At 50.1% G+C, this 18,119-nt stretch overlaps 6 protein-coding genes across 6 annotated transcripts; 2 read left to right on the top strand and 4 right to left on the bottom strand.

The window, feature by feature from the left end:
* Positions 1-72: 72 nt before the first annotated feature.
* BRETT_005194 (uncharacterized protein) lies at positions 73-2,112 on the top strand (the record flags this gene model as incomplete). The annotated part of the gene is made up of 1 exon (XM_041283676.1): positions 73-2,112. One exon carries the CDS (start codon positions 73-75, stop codon positions 2,110-2,112), a length of 2,040 nt encoding a protein of 679 aa, XP_041134628.1.
* Positions 2,113-3,435: 1,323 nt separating this feature from the next.
* On the bottom strand, positions 3,436-8,724 carry RPB1 (DNA-directed RNA polymerase II subunit RPB1; the record flags this gene model as incomplete). The annotated part of the gene is made up of 1 exon (XM_041283675.1): positions 3,436-8,724. One exon carries the CDS (start codon positions 8,722-8,724, stop codon positions 3,436-3,438), a length of 5,289 nt encoding a protein of 1,762 aa, XP_041134627.1.
* A 1,091-nt stretch (positions 8,725-9,815) lies between these two features.
* On the bottom strand, positions 9,816-10,952 carry BRETT_005192 (uncharacterized protein; the record flags this gene model as incomplete). The annotated part of the gene is made up of 1 exon (XM_041283674.1): positions 9,816-10,952. One exon carries the CDS (start codon positions 10,950-10,952, stop codon positions 9,816-9,818), a length of 1,137 nt encoding a protein of 378 aa, XP_041134626.1.
* A 531-nt stretch (positions 10,953-11,483) lies between these two features.
* On the bottom strand, positions 11,484-12,527 carry BRETT_005191 (uncharacterized protein; the record flags this gene model as incomplete). Its single annotated transcript, XM_041283673.1, has 1 exon — positions 11,484-12,527. One exon carries the CDS (start codon positions 12,525-12,527, stop codon positions 11,484-11,486), a length of 1,044 nt encoding a protein of 347 aa, XP_041134625.1.
* Positions 12,528-12,954: 427 nt separating this feature from the next.
* BRETT_005190 (uncharacterized protein) lies at positions 12,955-13,537 on the bottom strand (the record flags this gene model as incomplete). The annotated part of the gene is made up of 4 exons (XM_041283672.1): positions 12,955-13,038; positions 13,092-13,156; positions 13,225-13,256; positions 13,326-13,537. 4 exons carry the CDS (start codon positions 13,535-13,537, stop codon positions 12,955-12,957), a joined length of 393 nt encoding a protein of 130 aa, XP_041134624.1.
* A 518-nt stretch (positions 13,538-14,055) lies between these two features.
* Positions 14,056-17,899, top strand: BRETT_005189 (uncharacterized protein; the record flags this gene model as incomplete). The annotated part of the gene is made up of 3 exons (XM_041283671.1): positions 14,056-16,761; positions 16,800-17,633; positions 17,657-17,899. The coding sequence occupies 3 exons, from the start codon at positions 14,056-14,058 to the stop codon at positions 17,897-17,899; spliced, it is 3,783 nt and encodes a 1,260-aa protein (XP_041134623.1).
* Positions 17,900-18,119: the final 220 nt, after the last annotated feature.

The following is an 18,119-nucleotide window of genomic DNA, read 5'->3' as shown; positions in this document are numbered from 1 at the left end:
TGTGGAACTTCCAAGGTGAAAAACAGCACAAGCAGCAGTTTCGGGACATTTGCACAGCAGAAGAACCTCAGAATGAACGTTTTAGTGTATTCGGGTCAAGGAACAACGGATGACAGCGTGAAGCACTGCGTGGAGACCATGAGGCTCCTTTTATCGCCGTATTATTCGGTGTCTAAAGCTTCAGCAGACACGATTATCAAACAACCATGGCAAGGCAAGACCACAATGCTTGTGATTCCAGGGGGAGCAGATCTGCCGGTGTGCCGGGCGTTCAACGGGAGGACAAACGAGAAAATATCGCAGTTTGTGAACCGGGGAGGCCGGTTCATCGGGTTTTGTGCCGGCGGATACTACGGGTCAAAAAGATGCGAGTTTGAAACTGGAACAGACATGGAGGTGAGCGGACCTCGGGAGTTGGGCTTTTTCCCGGGCATATGCCGGGGCTGTGCATTTAGGGGGTTCCGTTATGGGTCTGAGGTGGGTGCACGTGCTGCAAAACTCAATGTGAATCGTATTTCTCTTCCTGATTGTCAGTATAGCACTGTTTACAGCTACTATAACGGGGGTGGGATGTTTGTTGATGCGCCCAATTATGCAAATGTCGAGATTCTGGCCCGGTACAGCGACCAGCCGGACGTGCCAGATGGTCCAGGCGGTGCTAATGCGGCAGTTGTGTACTGCAAAGTTGGAAATGGGGCGGCAATGCTTAGCGGTGTGCATCCGGAGTTCACACCTGAACTTTTGGCCCATTCGGCCGATGCCCCAGGTTTCAGCAAGGTTGTCGACGTGCTAAAGAGGCACAACGAGGAGCGGATGGACTTTTTGCGGGCATGCCTCAAAAAAATGGGCCTGCATGTCAACGAGAGCACATCGGTGGGAAGACCACACCTCACGCCTCTATTTTTGACGTCTGTGAACAAGACAGACACGCAGCAGATGATTGGCCGGCTGGAGAGAGAGATACCGCATGGTATTGACAACATTTCGAATGGCGGGAGCGACAAATTCCGATTTCACTGGTCGTTGAGCGAGCTGGGAGACAAGTTGCCGGAAGAGGGGTACGAGGACCCCGAAACGGCAATAAAAGAGGTGTACGCGTGTGTGGACAGGCTTCCAACAAGGGAGGAGACGCCGAACTTCGATATAGGTGCCTTTTTGTGCGAGCTCCCCCGTGCTTACAGCAATCTCAGCACCGTAGGAGCAGTCGGCAAGACTTTTATGTATGGGGAGGTGGTAACCTCGACCAGTGCACTCATGGACTCCAACATACACCTAATGGGCGTGTTGCCGGATGGGTTCACTGTGTATGGGTCGATCCAGGTGTGTGGAAAGGGACGATCGGGGAACTTCTGGGTGAATCCGATTGGAATGATGGCAGTTTCAATTTTCAACCGGATGTCGTTGGAGCAGGCGCAGCGAACACCAATCGTGTTCATCCAGTATCTATGCAGCATGGCCCTCATCGAGGCCATCTGGCACTATGGAGATGGATACTCGGAGATCCCCGTGAGGATCAAATGGCCCAACGATGTGTACATCATGCTTCCGAAGTTTGTTGAGCGGGGGGAGCACTACAAGAGCCAGAAGTTGGGCACTGTAACAAGTGATGGAGAGATCGAGGCCACATACACGAAGGTAGGGGGAATCATGGTGAACGTGAACGTGATAAACAGGGAGTACTGCTTTGTGGTTGGCTCAGGGTTGGATGTTTCGAATGCCGCGCCGACAGTGTCGATAAACTCGGTAATCGAGGCCATGAACAGGTACTGGGGGCAGACTGGACAGGACAAGCATCTTGCTCCGCTCAAAATAGAGACTCTACTTGCCCGATACTTGGCTTCTTTCAACTCGATGCTCAACATATTCAAAGCTGAGGGCTTCAGGCCTTTTCTCGACACTTACTACAGCATGTGGCTTCACACGAACCAGACTGTACGCCTCACATCGGAGGGAGATGCCCGGGCTCGCATTATAGGAATAACTTCTGACTGGGGGATGCTTCTTGTCCAAAAAACTGACAGCCAGGGGAGGGCAACGGGAGAAAACTACGAATTGCAGCCGGATGGAAACTCGTTTGACATGTTTAGGGGGTTGATTTCGAAGAGGAAGTAAGGGACAGGAATGAAGCTGATAATTGTATTTGTATGCTGGTACCCTGAAAGGGTTGATGATATAAAAGATGGAAGTATATTCTGCACTGAAGTTTATAGTGCTTTCTGCTTTCTTGTCACATTTGTGATGTCTTATCTGCTTATCTGCGTCTTTTTGACTGGCACAATTAACCAGGTATCTTAAGTGGCCGTCACATTTAATGACATTTTGCATGTTGATATGGGCATGTAGAATGCGTCCAGAAAGTCAGAAAGTCTAAAGGATGCTTGTAGAGGAACATAATGTAGAAAGTTGGTATACAGAAAGTAAGCTTTGTATTTAAAAGGCATGCTTACAGAGTCAGAATCTAGAAATAATTCTTAAATGTGGAAAGTCGTACATATAAAGTCAGTACGTATAAAGCAAGTTTAGTAAGTGGAAGGTCAGATAGCAAAGTCAGTATATAGCAAGCATGCTTGATATATAGAAAGAATCCAGAGAAGATGCCTAGCATATAGAATGTCAGTATGTAGAAAGCATGCTTAGCATGCAGAAAGTGAATAAGCAAGTAGAAAGTCAGTATGTAGAGGTCAAATATCTAGCTCTAACTGGAGTCCTATAGCAAATACCTGTGCATCTGTTAGGAGTATCATTCTCGTTGAAAGCAACAACTTGATACTTGATTGGAAGATCCATGTTCCCAGCATAAAGCCAGCATTAATATCAGCAGCTTCCACTTACAAATTCCACTTTGAGGCTCTTTCTTTCAGCATCAGGAAGACTTCTACAAAGCCGGAAGAGCAATGGAAATAATAAGTGAAAGAATTCTAGCCCTGTTAATCGAACTCACTGCTCAACATGACACTTAAGACACTCTTGACAAGAGCCTGGCAGTCATCAAAAGTAGTTTGACAGCTAGAGTATGAATATTAGCATCCTAATCGTTGCCATTTGTTGACGAAGCCCTACCTGTTGGATATAAGATGGAGACAGATACATATTTTTATTAGGGAGACCATGGATAGCTGGACCACTGGTATCTCCAGAAGTTGTACAACGGCAGTTATGATTGTGTTTGGAACTGGATGGTAGTAGAAAGTGTAGAAAGTGTAGAAAGTGTAGAAAGTGTAGAAAGTGTAGAAAGTGTAGAAAGTGTTGAAGGTGTAAAAGGTGTAAAAAGTAGGTATTTAGAAGTACGTTTAGCATTCGATGAATACTCTATAAATAGGATATGGGCTACAGGCGTTAACATGCAAAAGCAACATTAAATGTACAAACTTGTATGAAACAAAGCAAAACAAACAAAAGAGAAATGCCTCATTCTCTAGCTCTACTTGGGTGCAATCACTTTTTCTCGGACTTATCCTTTGCAGCGTCACCTGGGCTGTATTGAGGAGAAGTTGGAGAGTACTGAGGAGAAGTAGGGGAGTATTGGGGTGAAGTAGGGGAGTATTGGGGTGAAGTTGGGGAGTATTGGGGAGAAGTTGGGGAGTATTGGGGAGAAGTTGGAGAGTATTGGGGAGATGTAGGGGAGTATTGAGGTGAGGTTGGTGAATATTGAGGTGAAGTTGGAGAGTAGGAAGGTGAAGTTGGGGAGTAAGAAGGGGAAGTTGGTGAATAGGATGGAGATGTTGGTGAATAAGATGGAGATGTTGGTGAATAGGATGGAGATGTTGGAGAGTAAGATGGGGATGTAGGTGAGTAAGATGGGGATGTAGGTGAGTAAGATGGGGATGTAGGTGAGTAAGATGGGGATGTAGGTGAGTAAGATGGAGATGTAGGTGAGTAAGATGGAGATGTTGGCGAGTATGAAGGTGAAGTTGGTGAATAAGAAGGTGAAGTTGGTGAATAAGAAGGTGAAGTAGGTGAATAAGATGGAGACGTAGGTGAATAAGATGGAGATGTAGGAGAGTATGAAGGTGAAGTTGGCGAATATGATGGAGATGTAGGAGAGTATGAAGGTGAAGTTGGAGAGTATGAAGGTGAAGTTGGCGAATATGATGGAGATGTAGGCGAATACGTAGGCGAGGTCGCAGAATACGTTGGCGAGGTCGCAGAATACCCAGGGGACATTCCATACTCGGTGAATCCACCGCTCTTGTCGTCGCTGGCACTGGAGGTGATCATAGGCGAGAAAGCAACCTTGTCGGTGTTGTCGACGTGGACAAAGTCGTCTGTGAACTCTTCCGGCTGGTAAGGAGTGGCGGAACCAGCAACTTCTGCCTGGACTTCACCCTGAACGCCATCCTCAGCACTGGCAGGAAGCTGGGCAGAGGATATGTCGGACGGCAAGGTGGCCAACTTGTCCTGATCGAGGTAAAGCTGGAAAGAGCCGGTTCCAACAGGCGCCATCTGGCCCAAGATGACGTTCTGAGAGACACCATCGCATGTATCGAGCTCGGCTGAGGCACCGGCCTCGAAAAGAATCTCGACAGTCTCCTCAAAGGTGCATCTCATGAGCGCACCCGTCTCGTTTCGGTTGAAACCGTGCCGGGAGATGGCAATCAAGTGGCCCTTGTAGGTCATCAAGTCAACCAACAAGGCCAAGTGGCGGTAGTTGACGTAGGAACCGTCGAAAGCAATGACGTTGAGGATCTCCTTGTACAAGGCGCGGCGAGCAGCCTCGATACCGAGCACGGACAAGATCTCGACGAATGAGTTAGAGTAGGTCCTCGTCGGGTCGACCCCGTCGACGGCAATGACGTCGGACAGATTGATTCCGTCGGTCTCCAAGACCCACTCCTTCTTCTTCGCGAAGTCGCCCGAGGAGTCGATGTAAGTCTTGTCGTACTTCATCATGAAGACCCGCGAGATGCCCGTAATGCCGCCGAGCGTGATGGACTCGAGCATCTGCGACTCCAAGGCCTTCAAAAGGCCGTCCTCGGTGTCCTCTGCATCCGCATCGGCGGCGTCTGCATCGGCAGGCTTGTCCTCACGCATGATCCGGCACCGGATGACCAAGTTCTCGGCGTTGTCCTCGGACCAGATGACGAACAAGTCGTCGCCGAAGCTGTCGGTGATGCGGCCGGCCACCTGGCTCATGGTGAGCTGCTTGTCGAGCATCTTGGCACGGTCCAGCTGCAGCCGGAGCAGCCAGGGCGACTGCCGGTGCAAGTTCTCCTCGACCTTTTCGTCCGGGATCGCGAAGTACGCCTCGACGGTGTCGATATCGGCGTCGATGACCGTCGACTTGGGGTCTGGGTCGTAGTAGATCTCCGTGACTGCCGTCACGTTCTTCAGCGTCGTGTGCTCGATGGCCGACTGGATGGACTTCGCGCGCTCGATGTCAAAGGCCACGTGTTCGTCCAAGTACACCGTCAAGGCAGGTGTCTTGATGTTCTTTGCCACGTTCAAAATCTCCTTCAACCGGGGCACTCCGAGGGTCACGTTCTTGGATGACACACCGGCATAGTGGAACGTGTTCAAGGTCATCTGCGTGGCGGGCTCGCCGATCGACTGGGCGGCAATCACACCGACCATCTCGCCCGGGTTGACCAAGGACTTGGCAAACTGCTGCTCGACCATGCCAAGCACCCAGTCGAACGCGTCACGGTTGAGCCGGAACTCGTGCAGCACACGCTTGGAGGCGAGTCGCGACCGAACGAGGCACTGGAAGAGGTAGGTGGCGTTCTGCTGGGCCTGGTCGAGGCAGCCACCGGAGCCACGCACAACAGGCAGCTTGTCGTGACATAGCACCGCGACCCGTCGCACGACTTCCGGCACCGTGAGGTCGCTGGAGCGCGCACGGTCCACGTGGAAGATCTGCTGGGCGTTCTGGACGATCCGGCGGATGTTGACGGGCAACGGCCAGGCGTCGTCACCCGTCGGGAAGACGACTTTCCGGAGGAACGCGCGGTCCGCGCAGAGCTGGCTGTATTCGGCATCGCGGGCCCTCTGGACGGCGTCATCCACCTCTGAGTTGTCCAGGTACCGCCGTTCGAACGCAGCCGTCGACCCCCCGATCGTGTCGATGGTCTGCTTCTCGACCTGCGTGGCGTCCAGCCCGTCCTCGCCGTACAGGAACTGGATGACATCGCCCAAGGAGTTGCGCGTGGTGCCGTCGTACTGCACCATGATGTCCTCCAAGGCCTTGACCAACCTCCGCTGGATGTAGCCGGTCTCTGCGGTCTTGACAGCGGTGTCAATCAACCCTTCACGGCCGGCCATGGCGTGGAAAAACAACTCCTGTGGCGTTAAACCCCGCAAGTACGAGTTCTCCACGAAGCCCTTGGACTCGGCGGAGTAGTCGTCCTTGGTGAAGTGGGGCAAGGACCGGTCCGCGAAGCCGAAGTAGATTCGACGGCCCTCGACGATCTGCTGGCCCACACATGCCGACATCTGCGAGATGTTGATGTAGGAGCCCTTGGATCCCGCAGTGACCATCTGCTTGACGTTGTTGGAGTCCTTCAACGAGGTCTCGGCGGACTTACCGGCGGCATCTCGGGCCTCGTTCAAAATCTTCGACACCTTCTGCTCGAACGACTCACGCACCGTCATGCCGGGCTCCGGCTGCAGCCGGTTGGCCTGTGCGTCGGCAATCACACCTTGCACCTGGTCCTTGGCCGTGGCGATGGTCTTCGTGATGGTCTTCATCGTGTCCGGGTCGGCGATTGCGTCCCCGATACCGATCGAGAATCCGTTGTGGAGGAGCCAGTAGTTGCACACCTTCTGGATGCTGCCGATCATCCGGGCACACTCCCGGGGGCCCTTTTCACGCATGCATGTGTGGATCAACCCGCCCGAGGACGTGCCCACGGTGGCCTTGTTGACCACACCGAACATCACGTCGCCGTTGCGGATGAGCATGCCGGAATCCCGCGGAGAAAGCGGCGGTCCGTCCACCCGCTGCAGGAAGATGCCCCGCGGAATCGTGAGCGAGAACACCTGCTTACCCGTCCATAACGGCCGCGGTTTGAGCACGGCCGGCTGCGGAACCACGCCGTCCCAGCCCGGGTTCCAGAAGCACATGTTCATGAGCTGGTCGTAGGCCACAAAGCTGTCACGGAGCGTCATCTTGCGAACTCCCACCAAAGTGTCCTGCACGATGCCCATGACCGGCTTGTTGGACTGCGGCGACACGATCTGCCGGGGCACGGCACAGATCTCCTCGAGTTCCGCCTTCGTCTCGTACGACTGTGGCACGTGCATGTTCATCTCGTCACCGTCGAAATCAGCGTTGTAAGGAGTGGTGACGGACAAGTTGATCCGGAACGTCGAGAACGGCATCACGCGGACCTTGTGGCACATCATGGACATCTTGTGGAGCGAGGGCTGCCGGTTGAAGAGCACCGGGTCGCCGTCCATCAAGTGCCGCTCGACTTTCCAGCCGTACTGCAACTGGATGTCGCCTGCCCGCTTGTTGAACCGGAGGTCGATACGTTCGCCCGAGTCCCGGATCACGTACCGGGCCCCCGGGTACTGGTTCGGCCCGTTCCGCACCAGCTGCGTCAACTGCCCGATGTTGTACGGCGTCACCACCTCCGGGTACGTCAGGGTTTGTGCCACTGTGCGCGGCACGCCCACCTGGTCCAACTCGATGTTCGGGTCACCGGAGATCACCGACCGCGCCGAGAAGTCCACCCGCTTGCCCATCAAGTTGCCCCTGAGCCGGCCCTCCTTGCCCCTGAGCCGCGCCCGGATCGACTTGATCGGCCGGCCGCTTTTCTGCAACGCCTGGGGCTGCCCGGCGATGTCGTTGTCCATGTATGTCGCCACATGGTACTGCAAGAGCGCCTCGAACTCGTTGATCACGTGCTGTGGCGACCCGTCCATCTGGAACTTCTGCACGTTGATGTTGGCCTTCAGGATGTCCGCCAACTTGTACGTCAAGTCGTCCTCGGACCGCTTCGAGTCGGTAAACGCGACCGACGGCCTCACGGGAGGAGGCGGGACGGGCAACACCGTCAAGATCATCCACTCGGGCCGGGCCCACTCGTTGCTGAACCCGAGCTTCTCGCAGTCCGCGGCCGAGATGTGCCGGAACACATCTAACACCTCCTCCGCGTGCACCTGCCGCCTCTCGATCTGTTCCGTGTCGTCGTCAACGCTCGTCCGCCGCCACGTGCCCCACAGCTTCAACCCGTCCTTGCGGATGGTGGGCTGGATGCTGCCGCAGCCGCCCCGGTGGAAGTGGGAGGAGCCTTTGGCCATTTGGTCACTTTCCTCATCCTCCCCCGGATCCACCTCACACACCATCTTCGTCTTGCACAAGTTCCACACCGCCTGGAACCGCTTCTTCGGGTCCCTTATCTTGATCGCCGCGGCAAAGTGCGGATTCGTGTGCTCGTCCAATAGCAGCTTACCACAGTTCATGCACACGCACTCGCACAGCTTCTTGATCTTCGGCATGAACCCGATGTGGAACACCGGCTTTGCCAACTCGATGTGCCCGAAGTGGCCCGGGCACTCCTTCATGTCCTCGCCACACGTCTGGCACTTGAAGTTGCGGTCGATCGACCCCAGCCGCGGGTCGTTCAAGCCCCCCATCCGTGGCTTCATCGTCACCGGGTCCATAATCTCGGGGTACTCCACTTTGGCCACCGAGATTGCCCTAATTTCTTCTGGCGACAAGAGCCCAAACTGGATTTCCTGCACTGTTCTTAGCGGTGCGCTTGAATATTCGAACTTGCTCATAGTTTTGGATTAATTTTGGATTAATTTTTTGCTTAGAATTTTTTGCTTTTTTTTTGCTTTTTTTGCTTTCACTTTTTTGATTATTTTTGATTATTTTTGATTGGATTTTTCGCACTTGCTTTCGCTCGCTCTGCCTGCTATGGCTTAACAACAATTAACAAATACCCTATTCTAAATTCACTCCTTTCTTCTAGGGCTTTAATTTCAACGCTTTTCACTAGCAATACCTTATTTCCAGGCGTTAACTCTGTCTGTATCTATCTGTCTGTTTCTTTCTTTACCTATCTTTTTCTATCTGTCTTCTCTTTCTCTTTCTTTCTTTCTTTTTCTTCTATCTGTCTTCTCTTTCTCTTTCTTTCTTTCTTTTTCTTCTCTCTCTTTCTCTCTCTATGTCTAAATCACCTCGCTTAACCTTACTAATCAACTAAAAGACTGAAAAGGCCTTCGCTAAACAATCGCTGCTGTTCTCTCAATATCAGCTACAATTATATCGCCTGCTTGTACTGATGCTTAAGCCTTTGAATCAATACGCTCTCCTTCGTATGTGTTTGCCTGGCAATGCCTCCGGTACCTAGTTTATAAGCAGATAATATGCACACTATCCGCCTCAAAATCACCTAAAATGTGCTTACTTGAGAAAGAGTTAACTGTGCCCTTGTTGTTTCTTTTAAACCTTTACTTGCATGTTTTATTTTTTTTCGCTACTTTTTTCCGCCGTGAAAAATCGTCGCCACTCGTCAAACTTTTCTGCTTACGTAAGCGTCATTTGAGGGATGGTTTTGGTCATGATTATACACACAGTCTCAACTACATTAATGCACTTTAACTAGTATAGTTAATAAACTAGTACTACACCAACATAGTTTACTTATTAACCTAGTATTTATTGACATAGTATTTATTAAACTCATACTTATTAACCTAGTACTTATTAAACTAATACTTATTAACCTAGTATTAATTAACCTAGTACTACATCAACCTAGTACTTATTAAACTAATACTTATTAACCTAGTACTTATTAACCTAATACTACATCAACACAGTTTACATATTAACACATTCAAAATGTAGTTTACATAGCCCCCCATCACTGGAAAGCCTTGCTGAAAGCAGCTCTTTCCTTCTCTCTTCTGGCTTTTAAACCCTGCTTGGCCTTCAACAAACCTCTAGACACACCCGCATCACCCGGACACATCTTCTTTGCTGCCTCGAAGTCTGTAATTGCATCTTCTTCATTATGACCAAGAAGATGTCCCATAGCTCTTCTGTACAAAGCCTTAGCCTTTGATTTCTCCGTAAGCTGCTCACATTCAAGCGCCTTCTTCGAGAATTTGAGCACACTTTTCGCATCCTTCGACTTCAACGCCATCAAAGAACAGTTTAGGTAGCACGAGGCCTTCAACTGCCACAATTCCGTGATCTTCTCCTTTGGCATATCGTCTGGAAGGAAGCTCTCCAAGTATCTGGCCGCCTTCTCATACTTCTCAAGGGCCAGCTTCAAGTTTCCCTTCTTGTAGCTATCTGTCCCGTACTGCTTGATTGTCTTGACGGCCGAAAAAACACTCTGCGGGTCCTTTTTGTCAACTGAGGACTCATCTTCAAGAGAATCCTCGTACTTATCACCGGTCTCATCAACAAAAGCAACCGGATCACCCTCCTTGAGCAATCCGCAATCTGAAATCACGCAATCCTGCAAAGGCTTGTCGGATTTATCCGTTTCCTGGCGCTCAATTTTACGAACAACCGACTTTCCTGCTATCACGTGACCAAAGACGACATGCTTGCCGTTCAAATGTGGAGTGGGCACAGTCGTAATGAAGAACTGCGAACCGTTGGTGTTCTTCCCGGCATTGGCCATCGAGAGAAGAAATGGTTTGTCGTGTTTCAGCTGGAAGTTCTCATCCTCGAACTTTTCACCATAGATCGACTTTCCACCTGTTCCATTGTGATTCGTGAAGTCTCCACCTTGGATCATGAAGCTCTTGATCACCCTATGGAATGTGCATCCCTTGTATCCGAATCCCTTCTCTCCTGTGCTGAGTTCTTTGAAGTTCTCCGCAGTCTTTGGAACTATATCATCGAATAATTCCATTGCGATTCTTCCTGCCTTCTCGCCTCCAATCGTGATGTCAAAATACACCTTGGTCCTCTTTGATGGGTCCTCCTTGATAGGGGTTTCCTCAACTGGAGTGCTAGTCTCCTCCTTTTTTTCTTCTGTTGACATCTTTTAAAACGTGAATCGAATTTATATATTCCTGTGAATGATTATTTCAGCTGCTCAATATACACTGTGGTAGCTTTACCTTTAAATCAATTAAATTGCAACCAATCACTGCTGTTGATATGGATGATGCCTCTAACAAAATACCTCAAAATTCCTCGATATTCCTTGAAAGCACTCAAATCCCTCTTTGACTTTGGGGAAAACTGGGGGAGCCTGCTTCCTTTATATATCATGCAAGGCATCGATAGGGAAATTTCTAGAATTACTCGAGTTACTCGAAAAATAAAGCTGGGGTAAAAAAAAAAGTGAAAAAAAAAAGCAATGAGCAGCGCTTGCGCTTGCCGAACAAAGCTACCAGGCAGTATCCGGCAAGACTCTCACGGCCGGGCTCGAATACATTACAACATGCTAACCAAAAGCACCAATTCTATCGCTAAAACTAAGATACAAAAAGCCATTATTACGTAAAACCAGACGGCCAAGACTGCACATGCCAGAGAACCCGCTCATGAGCAAATGCCAGGCACATTTTCATGAATTCAGAGCATTTTTGCCAGCCAGGTGCCGTTTTCGTCTCTTGCAATGCACAAAATAGTTCCACACAAGTCTTTTCAGCCTGAAATTCCCGGATTTCATGTTGCTCCTCCGTATAGCCGCGCGCATCCGCCGCACTCGCGACGCTGTTAGAATGCAAACGTTAATTGCATTAGGATTTACACTGCAAAGTGGACTTGAAGAATGCATTCCAGGACATTCTGCAGGCACATATCTGGGCTTCTGGAACACAAGAGGGTCTTCTTCCATGCTGGGATCGCCAGCACCCGGTCTCGGCACAGCCTTGGCCGGAGTTCCCTCCTTGATTCTTGCTCTAGATGTCATGTAGTAAGTTTTTGAGCTTGCGCCTTTTCCGGGCAAAACTGTGAGGTTATCAGTCTCGGAGACGGTCGAGCGGGTCGTTATCTGCAGCCGGCGCGTCGAGTGGAAGTAGTTGGGGTCTTCCAGAAGCAATTCATCGTAGTATTGCTCTTCTCTTGCTTCTTCCTCCGAATCTGTAAGTATAGGAATCGACTCAATCGTCCCGTCTTTGTGCCTCGCACACCTGTTATCGACCCCTGACTCTAGAAACGAGATTTCCGTGCCCATTCGTGTTCTTCCAGCTGCCTTATATTGCCCTTTCGTGGACTTTCCAGCCTCACTGTACGAATTTCCGTCTTTTTTAGCTTCTTTCCGCCCACTTGCTGCAATGTTTGCCAGTTTTTTTGAATTAATCCCATTGTACAATCCACCCACTCCGTGATCAATCCTATTGGGTGCTATCAGAGCCCCCTTTGACCCCCCCTTGGTCTTAATTTGATGCTCCTTGACTTCTGCAAAAAATAGACTTTTCCACACATTATCGCGTTGACGCGTGGAATCCTTCATAGAACGCAAATGGCCCGAGTCCTCAATAATTTCCCCGGACCGCAGGTCCAAAACATCACCCTGCTCGCCTTCTGGAAGGTTCGAGTACTTGTCTATGATGGCTTTCCATACTTTTCTTATCTTTTCTAGGGACTCCAAGTGTTGATCCTCCATTTTCTGCCAACACAATTGCCTCAATATGTATTCCCTGCCAATATCCGGCTGAACAACTTCTCTAACAGCTAATTGCTTGATATATATACAGAGCCTGGTCTAAAATGCTGCCTGTTAATACTTCTCAAGGCTGATATCTGGCTTTTAGGTACGTTGTTTGGTTTATTTATTTTTTTCCTGATTCTGGCAGAGCAAACCGTTTTTCTCGCTCTCGCTCATTTTATTTTTTTCAAATGTGCTTTTCAGGCCAGTCTTGGTTCATTTAAACGACATCTAGTTATACAGTTACAGACACTTAAATAAGCAGCAAACATCAGAATATACGCAATTGGATGTAATGGTTTACACATGTCTATCTGATCAACAAGTGCCCCGTCCGGTCCGGTCATTTTTTTCATGATTCATTATTATCGTTAAGCTAGCCAATTCAGAAATCAGAGATATCATTATCCTTAACATGCGTTCTTTCGTTGTTTTGGTGCTCGGACCAGCACTTACGGAATGCATTCATCTATTTGGATGTTAGTATGGGAAGTAAAAACGGAAAAGTGGAAGGCAACTTACTTCATCAATGCATTTTCTCCAGTCTCCGGTGTCATAATGGCACAACTGGAGTGCCAGATTCTCCTCTAACGCCAATTTTGGGCGAAGTTAGTATTTATATGATTTTTGTGTGCGAAAGGTTCTTTGTACTTACTTGCACAACCTGTTTTTTCTATTCTTTGGTCCCTAGAAGAGAGTATACTGTTAGTATTTGAACTGCTGGATCAATTCTTCAAAAATAGTAAGTAGACTTACCATTCATCTGGCTCATCATCATCATCATCATCATCATCATCATTATCTTCTTCTTCTTCTTCTTCTTCTTCCCCCTCTCCTTTCTTCTTTTGTTCCTCCCTATGACTCTTCTCTTGCCCATCTCTCTCTATTTCCGCTCCCCCATTTCTCTCATCATTCTTACTTCCATTACTCGCTTTGTGGTCTGTTACTCCCTTTCCATCTTCTCTCATTATCTTGTCTTTAAACTATGAAATGTAATTATCTAGCCCACAATTGGATCAATTGGATCCCACTCCATGTTTCCCCACAAAATTTAGAGTACAATTTGGAAATCAGGAGAAATAAATAGTGCGGGAAATAAATAGGGGGTAGCGAGGGAGCGAGCATGCAGTGCCTACGCTGATCCAGTGTACGGATGCACTTGGCTGGATTTTTTGATTTATTTTGTGTGCATTTTTTTGATTTATTTGTGTGGACTTATTTTTATAGCTCGGTTTCCTCGCAACTATTTTTTTTGCTCTCTTTAACGACAGGGTGTTAAACGGGCCAGCATGCCGGATACTGCGCCAACGACCATTTCGATGGATAATCATTTTTTTTTTGTTTTCCTCCTCGCTAGTTATTTATTTTCCAATTTTTTTTCTCACCACTCATGCCTCGACCACAAGCATTGATCTGGTGTCGTCTAAATAACCTGCACAAAGGACATTTTCAGGACTGCCAATACCTGGAACTCGTGCACTAAGCAATGGTGAAACTTTGCGAGATCAATCAGACGGCAACATTTGCCTGGTCACATGACTCGTTGCCCCTGTTGGCAGCGGGTACTTTGGCTGGGGTTATGGATGATACATTTTCTTCAGATTCAGTTTTAGAGATATACGACGCGTTCAGCGCCACAAAAGGCGAGCCCAAGACGTTGTACAGTGGCACAGCCAGCGCCAAGTACAACTCGCTTGCATGGAGTGCCCCTTCGAAGGACCATTCCAGGGGGCTTTTGGCTTCAGGTTTGGAAAACAGCACAATCGAGCTTTATGACCCGGAAGCACTGCTAAAGGGCGCTGCAGAGACGGTGCCGGTGCTCGAGACGTACAAGAAACACACGACGGCTGTGCTGCAGGTGCAGTTCAACGCACTCCAGCAGCACATTCTTGCGTCATCGGGCTCGAATGGGGAAATATTCGTCTGGGACACAAATAAGGGCACATGCTTTTCGCCAGGGCGTGCAATGTCGCCCGCAGGCAAGGTGTCGTGCCTCTCGTGGAACAACACGGTGTCGCACATCTTCGCGTCGGCCGGAGATACTGGTTACGCGTCAATTTGGGACCTAAAAGCCAAAAGAGAGGTTCTCCAGCTTTCATATTCGGGTGTAAACCTCTCAGTTGTGGACTGGCATCCAAACCAGAGTACGCGGATCGTTACGGCGTCCGGATCGGACCTAGACCCGGTCATTTTGACGTGGGATTTGCGAAATTCGTCCACTCCTGAGCAAATCCTCAAGGGCCACAGAAAAGCCATTCTCTCTTTGGATTGGTGTAAATGGGACCCAGAACTACTTCTTTCGTCTGGAAAGGACGATGCTGCAATGCTCTGGAACCCAGTGAGTGGCGAAAAGCTCGCCGAGTACCCATCGTTGCCAAATTGGGCAAACGAGACCAGATTTGCACCAAGCATCCCGGATGTCTTCGCAAGTGCCTCTTTGGGCAAGAAAATCGTCGTGCAGTCTCTCCAGGACACCTCTCCACCAGTCGCGGCCAAGGTGGGTAGTACAGCCGCAAACGAGGACGAGTTCTGGTCGCAAATCTCGTCTGCTGACACCCAGCAGCCTGTTTTTGAGAAGCACCAGGCTCCTTCCTGGCTCAAGAGGCCGGTCAGTGCCACCTTTGGGTATGGCGGCAGGCTCGCTGTTGTTTTGGAGGGCAAGGAAGCGTCAGAAGTCAAGGTTGTGTCTGTTCCGGGGGTCATGAAGACTGTTTCTTCGGCTGCAAAATCCTTGAAAGACGCAGTTGAAAGTGGGGACTTCAAGGCTGTGTGTGCGCAGAAGGTCTCGTGTGAGGGTAGCGGGGGTCTCGTGGGTGCAAAGGACTGGGAGTTGCTTGGGAAATTGGTGGAAAACAGTCGCAAGAAGGTTCTTGAAGGCCAGGTGGAGGAGAAAGAGGCTGAAAAAGCAGCTGAAGGTGCCGAAAACGGCGACGAAACGACCCAAAAGGACACTTTGGAGGGTAGCGAGAACTCGGACGAGGACTTTTTCGAGCAGTTGCAGTCTGCAAAGAAGGCAGAAGTCGTTGCAAGCTATGTTCCGACCGGAGAATTTTCCATTTCGGGCACCAATGAGCAAAATGACACATTTGACGCCAGGGCAATCACTAAATTGCTTCAGGGCGACACCGAGGGCACCTTGGACTTGTGTGTGGCAGATGACCACATTCTTGAGGCGCTAGTTCTTGCATTAGACGGCACAAACGAGATGAAAGCAAAGGCCAAGAGTGCTTATTTCTCGAAATTCGCAAAGGACAGCCCTCTGGCGCGTATTCTGTACAGTGCCACGAACAAGGACGTGTCGGACATTGTGGAGAATGCCGACATTTCCTCGTGGAAACTCGTCGCAAGGTCTATTTTGGCCTACGATAGTGCAAACGACGCGAAATTCAGCAGTCACGTGACCAAACTTGGCACGCGTCTTGCCGAAGCTGGAAACAAAGCTTCTGGAAGTGAGCAGGCCACACTTAGAGACAGTGCATTGCTTTGCTTTGCTGCAGGTGGTGCATTGGATAAAGTTTCCGGCATTTGGCTTTCGGAACTTGACGACATCGAGAAGTTCTACGAGCAGAAAAGCGATGAATCGGAGAAGAAGGAGCTCTCCGCCTCGGATATTCGCTTCAAGGCACTTTCCGAGGTTGTTGAGAAGATTTTCGTGTACGAGAACGCGGCAAAACTTGCCGACAACAGCCGTTTCAAGGAGTTACCAGCTCTTGGAAGCGTTCTTAGAGAGTATGCAGGCTTTTTAGTTGGAGCAGGCGAGTTCTCATTGGCTCGTAAGACCTTAGATCTTGTGGCTGACGATATTCCGGACATTAAACTCGAGAAGAAACGTCTCGCAGTTGCAGCTGGCGAGAAAAGCGTGCCAAAGCGGACGCTAAAGTCGCCCTTCGCGGGTCCAAACGCAGCCCTTTATGGCCAGACGTCATCGCCTGCCGCATTGGGAAATAGGAAGACGCATGCTGCAAGGGGTCCTGCAGCCAAGAAATACGTCACGCCTTCGTACCCTGGCGCCAACGGCGCTCCCGCCAACGTTAGCCCTGCGCTCGGCCACAATGCATATGCGCCACGTGTGCCTGCCGCTGCAGCGCCTATGAACCCGTACATAAGGCCGATGAATCCTGCGGCAAACAACCCATATGCGCCAAAAGCGGCACCCCCTGCGGCAAACGGCGGCAAGTACGGCGCCGGCATCGTGAATCAGCGCCCACCTTCCGCAGCCCATCTGCGCAGACTGCACCCATCCCTGCGCCACCACCAACGTTTGGCGCAGTCAGCGCTGCAACCCCTCCACTTACTCATGGTATAGCTCCTCCATCGGCAAACAAAAATGCCGGCGGTTGGAATGATCTGCCGGAGAGTATTGGCGGCAAAAGTTTGAAGCGCTCCACTTCGAGCGTTGCGGTCCCATCAGTGTACCAGCGTGCGCTCAGCAACCACAATGCGCAGCAGCCATCCGCAGGCCCATCCGCATACGCGCCACCTGCTCAGCCACAAATACAGAGCAAGGATGCCGCATTGCCACCGCCACCACCTCCACAGATGGTAACCGGAGGATCGAAGTTCGGTTCAAGATCGGGTAGCATAAGTGGCGGCGCTGCGCACCCACAGAGCGCCATGCACAACCCGTATGCGCCAGTGCCAACGCCTGCGCTAGCCGCAGCACCCGCAGCCAAGAACCCTTACGGCCCGATAAGGTCGCCACCGCAGATTTCGGCGCCTTTCAACCCTTATGCGCCACCCGCAGCCGCATTCAGCGCATCCCCTAGGGTGCCTAATTTAAGCAGAAGGACAAGCTCGGTTGCCTCTTATGGAAGTGGCGCAGCTGAAGTGGTTCCGCCACCGCCTCGAATGATCAGAAAAATACAAGAGTCACCAGCCACACCTTTGCCGCCTGCACAGCCACAAAATGTGAAGACAGAAAGTGTGCCCCTTCATCAGCCACAGCCACAGGCACCTCCTGCACAGCCACAGGCGGGAAGAAATAATTCGATCCAGGGAGAAACCGCGGAGGAATCCGGAGTCGTCGAGTCGATCGTCTCGAGTTTCAACCAGGAATTAGAGAAAGTCAAGCCAAAGATCCAGAAAAGTTCCACAGGCAACTTGCAGACTGTGAGAAGAGGTTGGGCATTCTTTACAAGAAGTTCCAGGAGTCCTCAATTGATGAAGCAACTGTTGACTTATTGCTCAAGTTGAGTGCAGCTTTGACTAAGGAGGACTTTGCAGAGGCCTCGACCTTGAAAGCCAAGCTTAAAGCACAAAACGTGCCAGATTATAAGGTTTGGTTGGTCGGAGTTGAGCGTTTAATTGGAATGGATAGAGCCACAAGTTGAGGCTGCTTAGAGAAGATTATACTGTTTGGCGAATTTAAATGTTGAATTATTGACAGCGTTGTAGGTGTATTTAATGAATGATCCGGAGGCTGAGTATGTGGAATGTGTTTTGTAGATGCTTTGGAAGTGTGTGCTTTGTGAAGTTCGACTCGATTTGTAGGCTTTGTAGATACTTTGGAGGGATGTGCTTCGTGATGTTTGATTTGGATGCATATGCTTT

The sequence above is a fragment of the Brettanomyces bruxellensis genome, chromosome 2 (genome assembly GCF_011074885.1).
Source record: "Brettanomyces bruxellensis chromosome 2, complete sequence".
In the NCBI taxonomy this organism is placed as follows: Eukaryota; Fungi; Ascomycota; class Pichiomycetes; order Pichiales; family Pichiaceae; genus Brettanomyces; species Brettanomyces bruxellensis.
The sequence above is the reverse complement of the archived record's forward strand: the minus strand, read 5'-3'. Positions and strand labels throughout refer to the sequence as shown.